A 17,777-nucleotide genomic window follows, 5' to 3' on the forward strand; every position below is an offset into this window, starting at 1 on the left:
TGGAATGCCCCGGTAAATAAACACGAAGACACGCGATAATAAATAACGATTAGAAATGGGGATTTGACAACATCAATTTGATGATGATAATGAGAGTATATAAAAGATTTGTCATAGTATGATGATGTCAATGATAGAGATGTAATTCATAGTAATAATTATCATTATTATGGCTATCATAGTAATGAATATATGAGTGGTCTATTTGTACGTATCATTTTTACGAAGATCCGAATGTCTTAGATGTCGTGTTTGCAGTTATCGGGAGTTGACTTCCATATTTTACATTATTTTGCATAATTTTCTTAAAATCATAAAATAGGGATTGTCCCTATTAAGTACAATTTAAATATTTGAGGACATAAAATCAGAAATGAAGGTATCATGTACGTAATACATGTTTTCACAGCAGTTAAATAAAAAATGCGGATTCTATATGTACAGGCAGCTGCATTTGAAGTGTTTTGAAATCAGGCAGCACGAGTATCGTTTGTCATAATAGGATTTTGTTTGAACTCTGTACTCTCTATCTTGACAGTTGGCAAAGTGTTTTTTTTAACCAGCAAGCATTGTATATCGAATTTCAACAACATTACTCGACGTTACTGTACATATAACTATGAGTTATGTAACGAATTAAACGAAATGATAAACGATATGAATTATTAATTGTTCTCCTTTTATATGGTTTTTTATGATTGCAGTTTTGGGTCAAATAGCTGTTTATGGCAAACAAATTATATACGTTATTATTTTTCATCAACATATTACTAGTATACACGTATATTAGTATTCCATATGTAGCCTATGTACGCAAAGTAACCCGGAAAACTATGGGAATAAAAGGCAAACTAAGATGATGACAAGATTCGCAGGATATATGATAACCATTGGGTTAATTTTTCCGCTGGCTTGCGCTGGTGAGTTATCGGATTACGATAACGATTGTGAGAGATTGTTTTTGCGTTGAACCATGGACATTAAATTCGTTTTAGAGTCCATGGTTGAACTGAATGAATAGCAACGTCACAATAGATTTAAATGAAATTGAATATCATATGTGATAAGTGTTTAAAAGTGTGAGGTCTTTTTCTCCTTTGTAAAAACTATTTGTGATGTGTGTTACACTCTATTTCACCGATCTTTCGATTTATTTCAGAACGGCGTGCTAATCTGCAGAAAACGCGTGAGTTAGCTTTGTTGGTTTGATTCAAGAAATCATTAATGAAAAAGTCTCACCATGAAATAATTTGCGATGATATTTATCAAGATGAGATCACAAAGTTTCCGATATTTGCCATCATCAGGTGGAATGATAAGAAACAGAAAAACGAAGCACACAAAATCACTATGCTAATGAGCAGAAGCTATGTGTCAGAAACTAGAATAAGAAACTAGAAATAAAGCAGTAAGGGGTACCGTTCAATCACGTCTTATGGTTTCTATGGTACCCCTTGGACTTTTTCATTTTTCTACAGTTGACACGGATTAGAGCGTTTTATTCGATTATCTAGAAATCATAATGATAATCTCGTAATTGCTATTCTTTAAATAAATAGCAATCCAAGGTTTGGATTGAAAACCTATGCATGCCTGTTAATGAATCAAACAACAAATAATTTGTATCATCCATTCAGGCGCTACTGGTCCAGTCGTGAGTGTGCGAAAGCTCGTAACAAACTCGTAATAAGCTAAGCAAGGCCAATCGTGTTTAGCATGGCTTCCCGAATTTATTAAATTTGAGAGATCCAGGAAGAAAGACACTAAATATTTGGATGGATATATGAAAGCTGTGGGTACTGGAGTGTGTAATGGGTAGTGTAGTGTGATCTGTGTGCATTTGTGGCCAGCACATAGATCACATTGTTCATTGGGGTTTGGTCCAGGACTCGCGAGATTTTCAACAACACGAAAGTAACGTGTAATAAATGATGACTTGAATTGCATGACTACCTACCACCCATCAATATTGTTGGAAAACTAAACGTTCCGCACTGACTAAAAATTAGTAATAACATTTTAGAAATGGCCAGAATTTTAACTTAGGTTCTATCTCATTTTTATTATACAATTGCGATTGGTATAATTTCCTTTTAAACGGCCGTTAAGGCTTCATGTTTCGTCTGCAATTCACTGCAAATAGTTACGCAACTACGCACATTTCAGTGTTTTTGATCTTAAAATAGGGATTGTCCCTGTTGTTTATTTGGTTTGTAAATTTCGTTAGATTTTTTTATTGAGTGTCCCTTACAGACCCACCACACCTGCCGGGAGCGAAACAGGGGGTTTGATTTTGAAATCGGAAATCGAAGTACAGATATAGTTGTTTGCTCGGCGGTCTAATTTACAGAATTTTTTTTAAATCGAAGTACATAATTGGAAATTCGGTTCCGGTTCGTTCAAACAATCTTCCAAGCAGTCTGAAACGGCAAGCGACTGATTGGGGTGAATTTTTCTGGCTGCCTAATTTAATACATTAAGATTTTGGAAATAGCTAATTACAAGGGTGAAGATCATTTTGTCCATTTTTATATTTTTTTGGTCGTTTTCTACCTGTAAACAGTCCGATAGTTTATTGTGGTTTTTTTCTCGGGTAGATGTTGATGTAGAAGTCCTCTAAGTTGATTGTTCCGCGTGTCGACTAGATAGAAAGGAAGCACATTTCGAAACGCAAATTTTCCAGATGAGAGTATGGTCCTTGGGTATCCGAAGTGTAGTTTATGACATCGACGGTGCAGCTCCGATGAGGATGGGTTTCTCCGTCAAGGGGAGCGCAATCGGTACTTCACATCTGGTGCTGAGTTTGCCTAAAAGGAAAAGTTTTTACACGGGAGCAGTTTTGTGTTTCTAATATACAGTGCATAGTTAGGTCTGTGGATGCGTCGCAATCAAACGGACAGTGCTATGCGCATTGATGGACCGTCAGTAAGAAAGCGGCACAGGCACGTGAATATTGAATACATATTTGTACACTTACGAATATACAGTCTTCATCGGGTTTTATTTATATTGTCACAATTAGGTTTTTGGTAGTTTTTAATGAGACTGATGTCAAGAGGCAACTTTCCAGCCACCACCACGCGCAAATAGACCGAGCTTGCTATCCTGAAGCCAAAAAGAAGGCAGCTTTCCAGCTATCGCGGCAATGAGACTGAGTTTACAGTCAAAACATCAGCAACAGTAAACTTACTGTAATGCGTATGTGGTGAAATAAAGCAAATGTGGTCAAACAGTTCTATGCGTATTGATAGACCGTCGTTCCGGTTCGATCCATATCAGAACATACCTCAAGTGTCAAAATCGGGGTATGTAGGCGTAATTAATAAAAGAAAATGGCGTTGGGTTTAATTAATAGACTACGCTAATGGTATCGATTGTGATTCTGTTTACTGCATTCAGTCCGCTTGCGTCCAGATGTATAAGTATATTGTTAAGACTCCGTGTTTTTGGCAGCTGTACACTCAATCGGCACCGTTCGTGTCTAGCTTCACTGCGGAATTATCATCAATCAACATCGCCATATCACATCATCAACTTATATTTTGCCTTAAAACCCTAACAGCCGAAATAATTGAAATGCACACACGATTTCTATCATTGAAAATTGGGAGAGTGGCCATGTTTGTGTTCTGCTGCTTCGCGTAAATACCGCGCGGTGGCGCAACCGCGCGGAGTGGGGCCGATACGTCAAGCAAAAAGAAAAACGTACAGGGGCCGTCAAAAGCTATACTCAATGCCGAAAACAAAAGAAAACAGTACAGAAATTAATGATTAGCCAGAAACGACACGAACTCTTTCTAGAAGATTGTTAAATCACATCAGAGCAATGACCGAACGTGACAACGTTAATCCACCATTGAACGACTTTGAACATTTTTTGTTCTTAAGTGTATATTTTAGTACTATTTTGGAAACTGGTTTATAACCCACTGACTGGAGCAAACTGGTACTACATATCAGTCTTTGTACTTTGATTAATCACTGCTTTCAAAAGAAAATGGAATTTGATTTACTCAATTATGAAATCCTTTGAAAAAACTGGTATATTACTGGCAAGGTCCTCAATATTTTGAATTCGATGTACGTATGAGAAGAATGAATCTTGTGTAAAACTTGATGGATTCATTTCGGGTTTCTTTAAATGCGCTATCGGGATAAGACCGGGAGAATGCATTTCTTCGATTCACTTCAATGAGGCTCAGACCACTTCTATTCTAAAACCTTCTATATCCTGGAGTAAAAACAAAGAGAAATTAAAGCGTTGAATTCATATGTATATAAGCACGTAATTTCAGGGGGAATCCTGTTTATGGCTGCTATGCTAGCATCTTAAGCTACGCATTGAATCGGTTTTCGCCCAACATACGTACCCAACCTAACTTGAAAAATCAAGGAGGAGAATCGCAGTAAAGGTATGCCAGTTCCTTCAATCCAGTACATCCAAGTCAAATATTGAAGGAAATACCCACCCAGTTTGGTAACCTTACCCCAGACAAAAGCAATCTAGGGATCATCAATCTTCGGGACCCACAGATTTCATACATATGTAACGGGAATTCGTCACCTTTCATATCGAAAGCAATTTGTTAGGTTTTAGTGTGATATACATCAACGTAGTTGTGCCGAAAATCAGATTTAGGAGCCTTAGGCTTTTTAGTGTGTTTTTAGGAATAAATGCTTGAAAAAAAGAAAAAAAACAATTCGAAGGAAAGCAATGGGCTAAAAGAGCAGAAAACCATAGCAATAGTGGTAATGGTAGTCGTAGTGGCAGTAGTAATGGTAGTCTTAGTGGTAGTAGTGGTGGTTGTGGTAATGGTAGTGGACGTGGTGGTAGCGAAGCGGTTGTGGTAGTGGTGGTGTAGTGGTAATTGTAGTGGAAGTGGTAGGGAAGTGGTTGAGGGGGTGGTGGTGGTAGTTGCGGTAGCGGTTGGTAGTGGTAGTGGTAATGGTAGTCTTAGTTGCAGTGGTAGTGGTATTGGCGGTAGCGGTTGGTAGTGGTAGTGGTAATGGCAGTCTTAGTGGTAGTGGTATTGGTAGTGGCAGTGGTGGTGGCAGTGGCGGTGGCGGTGTAGTGGAAGTGGAAGTGGCGATAGCAGGAACGGTAGCGGTAGCAGTAATGGTAGCAGTGGGTAGTGGTAGTGGTTGTAGTAATAGAAATTGTCATAATAATGATAATAATGGTAAAGAGAAAGACCACGGTAATAACAATAGAATTCCGTAGACACATAAAACCCTAAATATGGATAGTGCAAACATTAAATCTAGGAGGGTGTGCTGACTAATCGTTCCATATTTCATTACATCGTTCAATGCGTTTATTCTTTGACTGATTTGTGAGGGTTTGAAAAAAGATACATTTTATGAACACTCGCTGACTAGAAGTAATCACGAGAATAACAACTACGAATAAGCAGAAAGTCCTGACAATGTTTAAGGACGCCTTTTGTATACATAACATCAAAAATTCATAAAGACTATGAATTTTTGATAACATAAATATGTATATATTTAACGACCTTGGCAATTCATACTCGTAATTTGGGAGATAGAAAATTGATGCCACGTTAATCCTGTACTTTTCCAGATGGTTGTCCTTCCAAAAAGTGGTTATATTTCATGGAGAGTTGCTATTTGTTTGAGTTTGCGCCTACAACAAGAACGCAAGCTGGAGAGATCTGCTCACAATATGGCGGACAACTGATAGACGTGAATGACAAACCCGAACAAAAGTATATTGAATCCATTCTGGAATCGAACCTCACTGAGCTCAATCGTACACACACCATGGCAGAAGGCTATTGGACTGGTGGCTTCCGCATTGCTCAGCGATGGAGATGGGGTAATGGCAAAGAAGTACGTTTTAAGCTACCTTCTCTCATTCTCTTTATTCAAATGATTCGATCTAATTCACGATATGTGACAGTTTGATGAATTTGAAATATAATTTGACAAGCTATGCGATAGAATATACTATCGGTTAGCTGGAACTTGTTACATTCGTGCAACCCAGAAGTACGAATCAATTGAAATTCATATATGGGTATGCTAGATGATTAAATGCTTTATGACCTATTACATGTATTTCAGGAAGAGCCGCTTCTACAAGTAAACGACGAAATAGTACCATTGACATTCGATGATTGGCATCCCGGGGAACCGAACAATCCTAGTGAGTTAGCAATTACTCTTAAAAGATCACACAGGATTTGGGCTTGGAATGATTTATGGACTTCATCTGACCACAGATTAAACACAATATGCGAAAAAGTGTCCAATTCAGGTAAGGAGTGATTCGAAACAATCTAATGATGTAGGTTCTTGGTTAAACTTGGTGAACATCTTTCTTCTGCTGTAGGATGCAGATCTCCATGGATTCAGTATGCTAATAGCTGTTATTTGTTCTACACTCGATGGCCAAAACAAACACATATGCAAGCCAAACGATTTTGCAGAAATCAGCGCGCTTACCTGGTTGCCATAAACAGCCGTGAGGAAAATCAATTCCTCTATAGACAATTCAGTAATTCATACACAACAACTGCCTATTGGACCGGTGGCGTTAGGCTGGGTGGAGTTGGTGGTGAATTTGTCTGGGAAGTTGGTAAGATGGACCTGCGAGGGCACTGATTGATTCATCCTCCCTCGGATTCGAACCTAATGGCATCGAGATTGCCACCGCACGAAAAGCTGTCACAATAGACCGAGTGCGCAGCTTCATGCGCCGCTTAGATGATATCATTATTTAGCCATGTAATCAGACACCCCGTTTCATTCAAGCCCGGGTTTTCCCATTTATAGTTCTTCCGTGAAATTTACCTCAGCGATTATACTACGAGCAATCTGATTGGTGCCGCAAGATTTCGCGCGGCAAAGCAGCGGCACATGTATAGGCGCACCCAGTCTAGTGTGGTAGGGGTTCGTGCCGTGGCTGAGTGAAGCGATGCCATCAGGTTCGAATCCTTGCCGAGGGAGGATGTGATTAATTGAGAATAGCGCAGATATAGATCAAATATAACAATAATCCCTCGTGTTTTTTGTTTGTTTTTAGAAACATATGATGCAATCTCAGTAAATTTTTCCTCTTATTCGCCCAAGGGCTCAGAATATAGATATTCTATACTTACAAAACTCAATGGTACGTGGGTCATATACCGAGCCGATGGTAACAGACCAGAAATATTTGTTTGTGAGCAACCAATGATTGTATCGGGCCACAACACAGAACATCAACAATTGCTAGGTATGTAAACTTTTATCATGCTAAAATTTCAAAGTCAAATACTAAATATGTTTGCAGAATTCACAAAGGAAAAAGTACAGTGGTGATGTAAATATCAATTGGGTTGTTGAATTTCAAATCATTTACATAAATAGAGGTCGCCATTCGGACAAACCTATATCATAAGTCCTCATCTGTAGATAGAAAAGGATCTTTTCGGAAACTATCAACAGATTTTAAATCTGTATGATATTTCATAAAGCAGTGCCATTGATACGTCTCGTTATGCAGAATTGGGTTAACCTGTTTGTTTTCCTATGCATATTTTGTTATCACAATCAATTGCAAAATTGTAACGTATGACATGTTTTATGATTGTGGTGATCAGTGCGTAAAATTATATCGTGCGTAATGGTTTTATGCTGTTTCACAGAAAACCCTATGGATTTCCTTCCTCTGGTCCGTTTGAAAAATTGGTATGGCTATGGCCACAGCGGCCGTACCACTTGCTACGGCCTTGCCATATGAAAATATTTCATGGCTCCTTTTTTATGTCCGACAGTCCCAGTTATCATTGGGTTCGAAACTGCGACAATAAACAAGCGACAATAGACAATTTTCAATTTCTATTAATGACTTCCAATGGTTTGCATATTAATTATGTTGCTAGGCAGAAAACTCGCTATTGCTGCTTTGCAACTATATTATTATCTTAATTTCTTATTATGAAATTATGTTTTGTTTCTTATCATAGAATGAAGTTATATGTACTTGTCTCTCAAATTTTTTATAGCTTGCCCTGGGAATTATGAATTGATACATAATCGATGTTACGAATTTGCGATAGATAAGTTGACGGTTGGTGAGGCAGAGAGGCAATGCATGTTGGGTGGGGGACACCTCATGGCTATTGACAGCGCAGAAGAATTAACGTATATCGTGCAGAAGCTTGAAGCACTTTTTATTGATGAGAATATTTATGTTGGCCACGTCAAGGTTGGAGACAAATGGATACGTGCTGAGGATGCTGGGAATTTTTTAGGTAATTTTGAACATGATATTTATTTCAGGGTATTCAATGTGCTATATGCTGATAAATAATCAACATCTAAACCACTTAAACATCATTTTTCGTATGAAGATAACAGATTTTTTATCGAAACATTTTTGTACGCATTGTCTGCCGTGTCCATGTCTCTTCGCTCATTTTGTGTCATCGATTCATAGTTCAATTCATGCGTTCATTTTTACCTCCGCTGTGTCCAAGCTGATATTTTAGCGGGTTCCTCCATCGTCTTCCGTCAGGTCGTCTGGCGTCAACGTTTACTTTAAATCGCTACTACCCATACAGTTTTTATCGGATCAAGTTGGTACCATGAATTTGTGGGCCAATGCCTAAAAGAATCTACAGGCGTTTTGGATTTGACCCCCAAGGGTAGCCTTGGATGGGGCCCATATTTCTATGTATCTCTTCTAGTCTTCCAGTTTTTATCAGATCACTACTTTCTGTGTATGTTATATGAGTCATGGGCAACACGAATATAGGAGCCGTTCTTGGATTTTTCCTTCGGGGTTGTCCTATTAGGGTGCCGGGTCTATGTTTCTATGAATCATTACTATTCCTACAGTATTCATTGGATCTCTTCTGAATTTCTTATTGATGTTCTATTGGTGATCGATAATAACGATATAGACCCCTTGTTTGGGGATCCGACGCACAGGGGTTGCCCTACTGAAAAGATTCAATGAATTTTTAATGACACTTTTCGGGATACCTTTAGCAATGGGGCCATTAGATAAATGATGAAATCAACAAAAACAGCGGAGGTGATCAGCTGACAGGCTGTTCTTCGGGGCTTTTGAACAATAATAGAACCACGTCTGAAAAACTATTCTATTTTGAAATATTAACAAGACTATACATCGTATTACTCATTCGTAGTAGAACCACATCGTTGGCAAAGACTTGTGTGTTATACACTTCTGTTTGTTACGTTGTAGTTCCAACTGAATTTCTAAATTGGGATTTTGGACAACCTTTTCAATCCTCACTTACTGCACCGGGTTACTTGGTGATCGACTCGACGAACTATCGATGGCAAAATCTCCCCGCTGATAAGTTGTCCATGAAGACAATGGGTTTTATTTGTGAGAAGGACAAAACTAAATTTGGTATGTAAAATATATTAATTGAAGGGATATTTTCTTTTGCGGCTATATTGATATGATGATATGATATCCGTATATTCTTATCTTAGAGATTTTCCAGATTGATAGGGCCTGTACGTCTGATTTACTCGGTTCAAAATATATCGGTGTGCAGAGTACGACACGACGAGGTGCCGTATGTCAGAGATGGATCCACCAATACCCAAATCGCCATGAGATGAATCGAGCAGATCGATTTCCAGACGCAAGGGTAACTGACGCTGCTAACTATTGTCGAAACCCAGACAATTCGCCTATGGGTCCGTGGTGCTATGTAAACTCATTTTCAGTGAGATGGGATTACTGTGGCATTCCACGATGTGATGGTAACCATTTTATCATTTGTTTTCGATCCATGAAAGATCAAAATGAAGTGTATCTACATTTGATGTTTTTTTTCTCAGTGAAATTAACCACGGAAACTACCAAGGGAATACACTCCGATTGTATACACCCCGACGATATACAAGGAATAAACTACAACGGGACGATGAACATAACAGCCGATGGTAATTCGTGTCAGTCGTGGGACAGCGTACCTGCATATGCGAGAAAAAAGCGAACGTATATGAAAGTTTCAGATGCATCAATGGCGAATGCATCAAACTACTGTAGAAACCCAGACAAGAAACCCGAAGGGCCATGGTGCTATCTGGCCAATATGTCTGCTGGTGTTTGGGCATATTGCGCAGTGCCATCGTGCGATTTGGCTGAAATTGAAGAACCTACATTGAAATTAGAATGCAAATACCGTAATGACTCCATCGCTCTTAAGTACACTGGGACGAAGCAAACTACAAGAAATGGATATTTATGTCAAAGATGGACATCGCAAAAACCTAACGCACACATTCGAACACTGGACGTGATGTTTCCCGATAAAACCGTTGCCGATGCTGGGAACTTCTGTCGAAACCCAGATAAATCGAAGAAGCCCTGGTGTTACACGGTCAATGGGCCGAGATGGGATTACTGTGAGATTCGATATTGCAATGATGATGACATTGCAACACAGCGTAAGTCCTGTACATAATATGTATACGTAGAAAGACCAACGCCTTATTTTCACTTATTTAAAAAAAGAATTAAATTCCACAATTTGCTTTGCATTTACAGGAAAATATTGTAAAATCGGTTTCTCACGATACGGTGAAAAATGTTACCATGTGTCATCGTCCGTTACGAATGGATGGTCAGAAGCGAATTCAGCTTGCTCACGCAAAGGAGCGGAGCTTGTTGCGATCAAATCAAAAGGGGAATTTTTCTATATCACTAAGATGTTGGAATCAACTGAAGGGCGTTTTTCAAGACGAACACAGTTTTGGACTGGCGGTAGACGGAAACAAGCTTCATTGTGGACATGGGGTACAAGTCAGGGGAACGCAGATGATGACGATTCAGGAAAAAAGACTACGTCACCATTTGTATTTACGCATTGGAGACTTGGTGAACCGAATAGTTTATTAGGAAAAGTCGTAACATATAAAAAAATAAATGGAGAATGGGGTTGGGACGACGTACATCCGAATAAAGGCATCCATTCGGGGTTCATTTGTGAGAAAGGTTTGTATTTCAATAACCGAAAGTAAATGGGCATTTATAACCACTCATGTCGAACGATGTTACATTTTGACTCCAATTCCACTCACCTTCCAGAAAATGATGAATGCGCAGACAAGTCTTGGCAATATCATTCAGGGAGCTGCTATTACTTCTCTGGAACTAAAGTTGACTATTTAGTCGCTAAACACCTATGTCGAAAATGGAACTCCCATTTAGTAGCTATCAACTCTGCATCCGAAGACAAATTCATTTTAGACGAACTTAGAAATACCTCTGTCGGTAACTTTGCAGAATTTTGGATAGGCGGAGTGCGAGATGGTGAAACGTTTATTTGGGACACATCAATACTGCCTGCAGAATCTAGAGGTTATGAATTCCGTAAATTTTATCCTAAAGCAAACGAGAAAGGATGTTCATTTTGCTTTCTGTTTTTATTCTGTTCTTGCTCCATTAGTTACATGCAACATAGCAATACCGAATACAATTCGCTGTCCAATTTTGTCACCCTCAAAGACATTTACTTATCATTACGAGTTTGCAAACTCGAAAAACTTTTTTAGCAGACAAGTTTGTGAAACGGCATTTCGAAAAATATCCAATATCTTCGGCTGTCTTCTAACGACTATCTAGTAGGCCTTTAAGTTTCCATCTCACTTCTAAAAATGTCTCACTGTTTCTTATTGTGTTTTCACAGGATCTTATAGATTAGGTTGGAACGGTTGGCTGTTTGTCGTGGGTCCACCACATACTTGGAAGCTTACGTATTTGCAATTACAGTTTTCTGCTGGGAAATGGGGATGGCATCACGGATGGCGGAATGCACGATTACCCTATATCTGTGAAAATTCCAAGATTCCAGTATTCAAGAATGGAAAAGTGACTGCTGGTACGTTTATGACCTATTTTTTAAGATGTTTCACTCTTGCAAAAATGAAAATGATTTGACTGATCTGACTATCTTTCTCCAGAGTGTCCTGATTGCATATTGGGCAACCACGCCGTCTTCAAAGACACATGCTATTGTATAAAACGCGAGACAAAGGCATGGTACTATTCTTATATGGACTGCCAAAGTACTGGTGGCAATCTGATATCTCTAGATAGTGTCAATGAAACAAATGCTATAACTAAGCATCTTTCAAAAAGTCGGGCATATTGGACAGGTGGTTTGCCAGTTGACGATACGTGGATGTGGTCACGTGATTACGCTCAGTTCAAAGGTGAGCTTTCGTCCATTTGATGTGTACATGTATTTGTTTTCGCATGATAGAAATCGAGGCGCTACAGCCCCGGGGTTTCTACTCTGTAATGGTGAGCTCCAGTATCAGCTAGCCCTCCAACAGCGTGATGAGCACTCGTCTTACGTTGTCAAACTTAGTTCATTAATCAACCTTGAACTGAATTTTGAATAAATCTTTTCTACGTATACTATCGTTGGTAGAGTTTATATTGATAATTGATTGATTTAAGTTAATTCAATATTAACTTAAATGCAGAAGAATTAACGTAGAAGACTACTATCGATCCAGGTGGATTCTTGCTTGCCATAAGTCGAATTCTCAATTCCTCAATTGCCACAGTAGGTTGGTAGGTTCCCATTGAATAGAAACTATTTCAAATGTACACAAAAAAAGAGATTGACAAGAAACCCAAATCACAAATAAGCAAATCTATCTGTTACTAACAGGGTTCAAGTTCCACAGAACCATCAAAATCAACTGACCACAGGATAGTGCCAATATAGACGAATAATCACATATACTGACAAATAATTGCCTTTTTTAGATTTTCCAATTACGCAGGATATTGTTGTCGTTTTAGTAAATCCGGACCAATTCTCAAGTTGGAGCCCAGGAGAGCCGAATAATTCGGAGAACATGGAAAGCTATATCGCGATCAACAGAGATCGGAAAGGCTGGGGATGGAATGATGAACGCGGCAATGTCAGATTGAGATATATCTGCGAAACGCCGATTCTGCCCAACTGAGCTTGATCTTAACATTTACTCTTGAATATATATTAGAATATTTAGACTTCTGATGATTTGATCAGATTAATAAACAGAATATTGGATAGTTCTTCTCTAAGGTATTTCTCACGGACATAAAGCCGGGCATAGGTTGGTCTTGCGGCGATCGGCTACTATTTGCGATGCGATTATCTGCGACCTCCATCGATGAACCATGAGTGGATTTATAGGGCCCAGGAGGACTGCCCGAAATAACATTACTGTATGGTAATTCAGATAACTATATGAATTGGTTGGTCTTTTGGAGGAAACATCACGCTTATTGGGTGGGAAGTTTTATGTTGATTTGGCAATTCTTTGGTCCTAAATATTAACCGTGGGAAAGTCTTAAGCATAGTTTAAATTTTGAACGATTACAAGGAGGCATTAATTTAGTTTAAAAAAATCATTACAAAATGAAATAAAAACATCAGCCATATTGCTACCTTGTGGAAGATGTCTTCCTCTGTGAGGAAATAAGTGAACTATACCATTGGCAGCTCGGAGATTAAAACTGATTTAAAATAGTTTGAAACGCGCCTTGAAAGTTTTAATGGTGCGCGAAGTTACTGCATATTCACTGATCTACAACTCAATTGAGATCGAGTCCCATTATTTCATTCTACGCACGTCTCTAGTGCGACAATATGTTCTTCGCGATGAAATAAATTTAAAAAAAACAATATCTCTATAATAGTACACTACCGAGTCGTGCATTGAGAAGTAATCAAGAATCACACTGGTGACTTAATAACTTGCAGTTAGTTGCAATACGTTGCGCTATCGCTTCAAATAAAATGTTTATCATGCGTGATTTCAAAACACTGACTGCCTACTGACACGGGTGCCAATGGCCTGACCAAAAATGTCGGACCAGGCCCGAGGCAGATTTTCTAATATTTGCCTGTCAATTGCAACTGGTTCCGGAAACGACTCACTTCGTTTTGTTTAAGCTTTGTTCAGTACCGAGTGAGTTTTTTGCCTCTGAAGTGCGCTCTTTAATGAGGCCCGGATTGTTTATACGTCCAGTCCAGGTAAAAAAAAAACATAATAGAACTATTAGAAAGTAAACTAGCAATACATGTTAGTAATAGGGAATATGGGGGTTCAGATCAAAGGTCGAAGGGTCGAGCCCATTAAAGATAAAAAAGAAATTCTTGCACGCTCGAATAAATTTTTTATTTTTTACTCACTCGCCCCTTCAACCTTTAACCTGAACCCCCATATTCCCTATTACTTCTAATATTTCCATATATTAAAAGTGTGAGTTAAGTGTTAGCGTAATAATCTAGATAAATAAGATCAAATATAGATTTCGAATAATAAAAAATCAATTTTAAACATAAAAAGTGCGAGTAAAGTGTGAGTAAAGTGCAAACATAAAAAGTGTGAGAAAAAGTAACGAGTAAATATAGCTGCAAAGCAGCGATAACGGGTTTTCTGCACAGTCTTAGAATCCTGTTCAACGGTGGATTTCAACAAAGCATTTGATAAGGCTCAACATCAGCCATTACTGAACAGGCTATTAGGAAACAGTACCAATGATAGGTCGCCCAAATGGCACAGCAGTTATCTCTGAACGGAAACTTGTAACCGAAATCAATGGAACGCCTCATCTTGGAATGAGACGGTCTAACTAGTGAAGTCACGTAAGGTAGTATCCTAAGTCGTCTTCTGTTTAATGTCCTGACAATTGACATACACAGTAATCCAAAATATACCAGACCGAGTAAATTTCCAAAACAACCTGAACACACTGTTCGACCAAAAACTTAATGTTCCGACAAAACCACGGGCGACAAAACCAAAATTATGAATTGTCGCGGGTGACAAAACCAAAATATTGAAATTGTCACGGGCGACAAAACAAAAATAATGAATTGTCGCGGGCGATAAAACCAAAATAATGAATTGTCGCGGGCGATAAAACCACAATAATGAATTGTCGCGGGCGTTAAAACCAAAATATTGAATTGTTGCGGGCGATAAAACCAAAATAATGAATTGTCGCGGACGACAAAAACAAACTATTGAATTGTTGCGTGCGACAAAACCAAAATAATGAATTGTCGCGGGCGACAAAACCAAACTAGGGGTCCAGGGACACCATGCTCACTTGGGCAGTGGTTTCAAATGCTCAACAATCTAACAATTTGAATACTAACGCCCTCTAGTGACCATATACAAAATCCCATGACCTTGAAACCCACCACAATCATAGAACATGTGAGCAGCTATGATTTTGTAATTGATTGTGATAACAAAATAAGCCTCGTTACCAATTTAATATGAAAATACTAAGTTATTCTACTATTCAACGCCCCCTGGTGACCATATGCAAAACCCAATGACCTTAAAACTCACCGCAATCGTAGTACATGTCATGAAATACAACTTTGCAATTGATCATAGTAACAAAATATGCCTAGGTACCAATCTAATAAGGGAATACTAAGCCATTCTACTATTCAGCGCCCCCTGGTGACTATATGGAATAACTAATGTCCTTAAAAACTCACCACAATCATAGACGATGTCATGAACTACAACTTTGCAATGGATCATGGTAACAAATTATGCCTAGGTACCAATCTAATAAGGAAAAACTAAGCTTTTCTACTATTCAACGCCCCTGGTGACTATATGGAATAACTAATATCCTTAAAAACTCACCACAATCATAGACGATGTCACGAACTACAACTTTGCCATTGATCATGGTAACAAAATATGCCTTGGTACAAATATAATATAGCGATACTAAGTTATTGTATTATTCAACGCCCCCTGATGGCCACATACAAAAACCAATGACCTTGAAACTCACCAAAATCATAGAACACGTTATGGGCTACAACTTTCCAATTGAATATAGTAACACAATATGCTTAGGTATCAATTTATTGTGGAAAAACTTTTTCCCACCTACGAATGAGTACTGATGACACCAAGATGGCTGCCAATTGCGTCATAATTGGCTGATCAAAAATACCTGTCCCAGGTATAAAACATCCCTCTCTAAAGAATATCTATCAGCAATTGCAATGAGAAATGGCAAACCAGAAGGAAGCTACAGGACCTAGAATTCTGGCCAAAATTGACATTTTTGGGCACTAAAAAGGTCATAGGACGGCCATCTTGAGTCAGATCGACCCAATTTTCTTATGCTGATGGGCCTTTGGTAGATTCAAATATAAACGAAAGATCAAGGTAATTGATCAAAGCGTCTTCAAAATTTTCTTCGGGCGACAAAACCAAAATAATGAATTGTCGCGGGCGATAAAAACCAAAATAATGAATTGTCTCGTGCAACAAAACCAAAATAATGAATTGTCGCGGGCAATAAAACCAAAATAATTAATTATCGCGGGCGATAAAACCAAAATATTGAATTGTCGCGGGCGATAAAACCAAAATAATGAATTGTCACGGGCGTTAAAACCAAAATATTGAATCGTCGCGGGCGATAAAACCAAAATAATGAATTGTCGCGGACGGCAAAAACAAAATATTGAATTGTTGCGTGCGACAAAACCAAAATAATGAAATGTCGCGGGCGACAAAACCAAACTAGGGGTCCAGGGACACCATGCTCACTTGGGAAGTGGTTTCAAATGCTCAACAATCTAACAATTTCAATACATAACGCCCTCTAGTGACCATATACACAAACCAATGACCTTGAAACACACCACAATCATAGAACATGTGAGCAGCTATGATTTTGGAATTGGTTGTGATAACAAAATATGCCTCGTTACCAATTTAATATGGAAATACTAAGTTATTCTACTATTCAACGCCCCCTGGTGACCATATGCAAAACCCAATGACCTTAAAACTCACCACAATCATAGTACATGTCATGAAATACAACTTTGCAATTGATCATAGTAACAAAATATGCCTAGGTACCAATCTAATAAGGAAATACTAAGCCATTCTACTATTCAGCGCCCCCTGGTGACTATATGGAATAACTAATGTCCTTAAAAACTCACCACAATCATAGACGATGTCATGAACTACAACTTTGCAATGGATCATGGTAACAAACTATGCCTAGGTACCAATCTAATAAGGAAAAACTAAGCTTTTCTACTATTCAACGCCCCCTGGTGTCTATATGGAATAAATTATGTCCTTAAAAACTCACCACAATCATAGAAGATGTCATGAACTACAACTTTGCAATTGATCATGGTAAAAAAATATGCCTTGGTACAAATATAATATAGCGATACTAAGTTATTGTATTATTCAACGCCCCCTGATGGCCACATACAAAAACCAATGACCTTGAAACTCACTAAAATCATAGAAGATGTCATGAACTACAACTTTGCAATTGATCATGGTAACAAAATATGCCTTGGTACAAATATAATATAGCGATACTAAGTAATTGTATTATTCAACGCCCCCTGATGGCCACATACAAAAACCAATGACCTTGAAACTCACCAAAATCATAGAACACGTTATGGGCTACAACTTTCCAATTGAATATAGTAACACAATATGCTTAAGTATCAATTAATTGTGGAAAAAACTTTTTCCCACCTACGAATGAGTACTGATGACACCAAGATGGTCGCCAATTGCGTCATAATTGGCTGATCAAAAATACCTGTCCCAGGTATAAAACATCCCTCTGTAAAGAATATCCATCAGCAATTGCAATGAGAAATGGCAAACCAGTAGGAAGCTACAAGACCTAGAATTCTGGCCAAAATTGACATTTTTGGGCACTAAAAAGGTCATAGGACGGCCATCTT

General features: G+C 38.4%; 1 protein-coding gene across 2 annotated transcripts; it reads left to right on the plus strand.

The window, feature by feature from the left end:
* The first annotated feature begins 808 nt into the window (after window positions 1-808).
* On the plus strand, window positions 809-13,176 carry LOC141899442 (uncharacterized). 2 transcript variants are annotated; one of them, XM_074785750.1, is made up of 15 exons: window positions 809-920; window positions 1,160-1,186; window positions 5,585-5,853; window positions 6,088-6,280; window positions 6,356-6,601; window positions 7,049-7,240; window positions 8,013-8,261; window positions 9,221-9,391; window positions 9,478-9,753; window positions 9,832-10,443; window positions 10,544-10,990; window positions 11,084-11,356; window positions 11,685-11,876; window positions 11,959-12,210; window positions 12,812-13,176. In XM_074785750.1, the coding sequence occupies exons 1-15, from the start codon at window positions 857-859 to the stop codon at window positions 12,976-12,978; spliced, it is 3,630 nt and encodes a 1,209-aa protein (XP_074641851.1). In that variant the 5' UTR covers window positions 809-856; the 3' UTR covers window positions 12,979-13,176. The 2 variants fall into 2 exon arrangements, with proteins under 2 accessions (XP_074641851.1, XP_074641852.1); XM_074785751.1 differs by lacking the exon at window positions 11,084-11,356.
* Window positions 13,177-17,777: the final 4,601 nt, after the last annotated feature.

The sequence above is a fragment of the Tubulanus polymorphus genome, chromosome 2 (genome assembly GCF_964204645.1).
Source record: "Tubulanus polymorphus chromosome 2, tnTubPoly1.2, whole genome shotgun sequence".
NCBI classification, from domain to species: domain Eukaryota; kingdom Metazoa; phylum Nemertea; class Palaeonemertea; order Tubulaniformes; family Tubulanidae; genus Tubulanus; species Tubulanus polymorphus.

Coding starts and splice junctions, on each gene's coding strand:
- LOC141899442 (XM_074785750.1), top strand. CDS start 857: ATGATGACAAGATTCGCAGGATATATGATAACCATTGGGTTAATTTTT. Junction 6,281..6,355: donor CGAAAAAGTGTCCAATTCAG/GTAAGGAGTGAT, acceptor CTTCTGCTGTAG/GATGCAGATCTCCATGGATT. Junction 11,357..11,684: donor ACTGCCTGCAGAATCTAGAG/GTTATGAATTCC, acceptor GTGTTTTCACAG/GATCTTATAGATTAGGTTGG.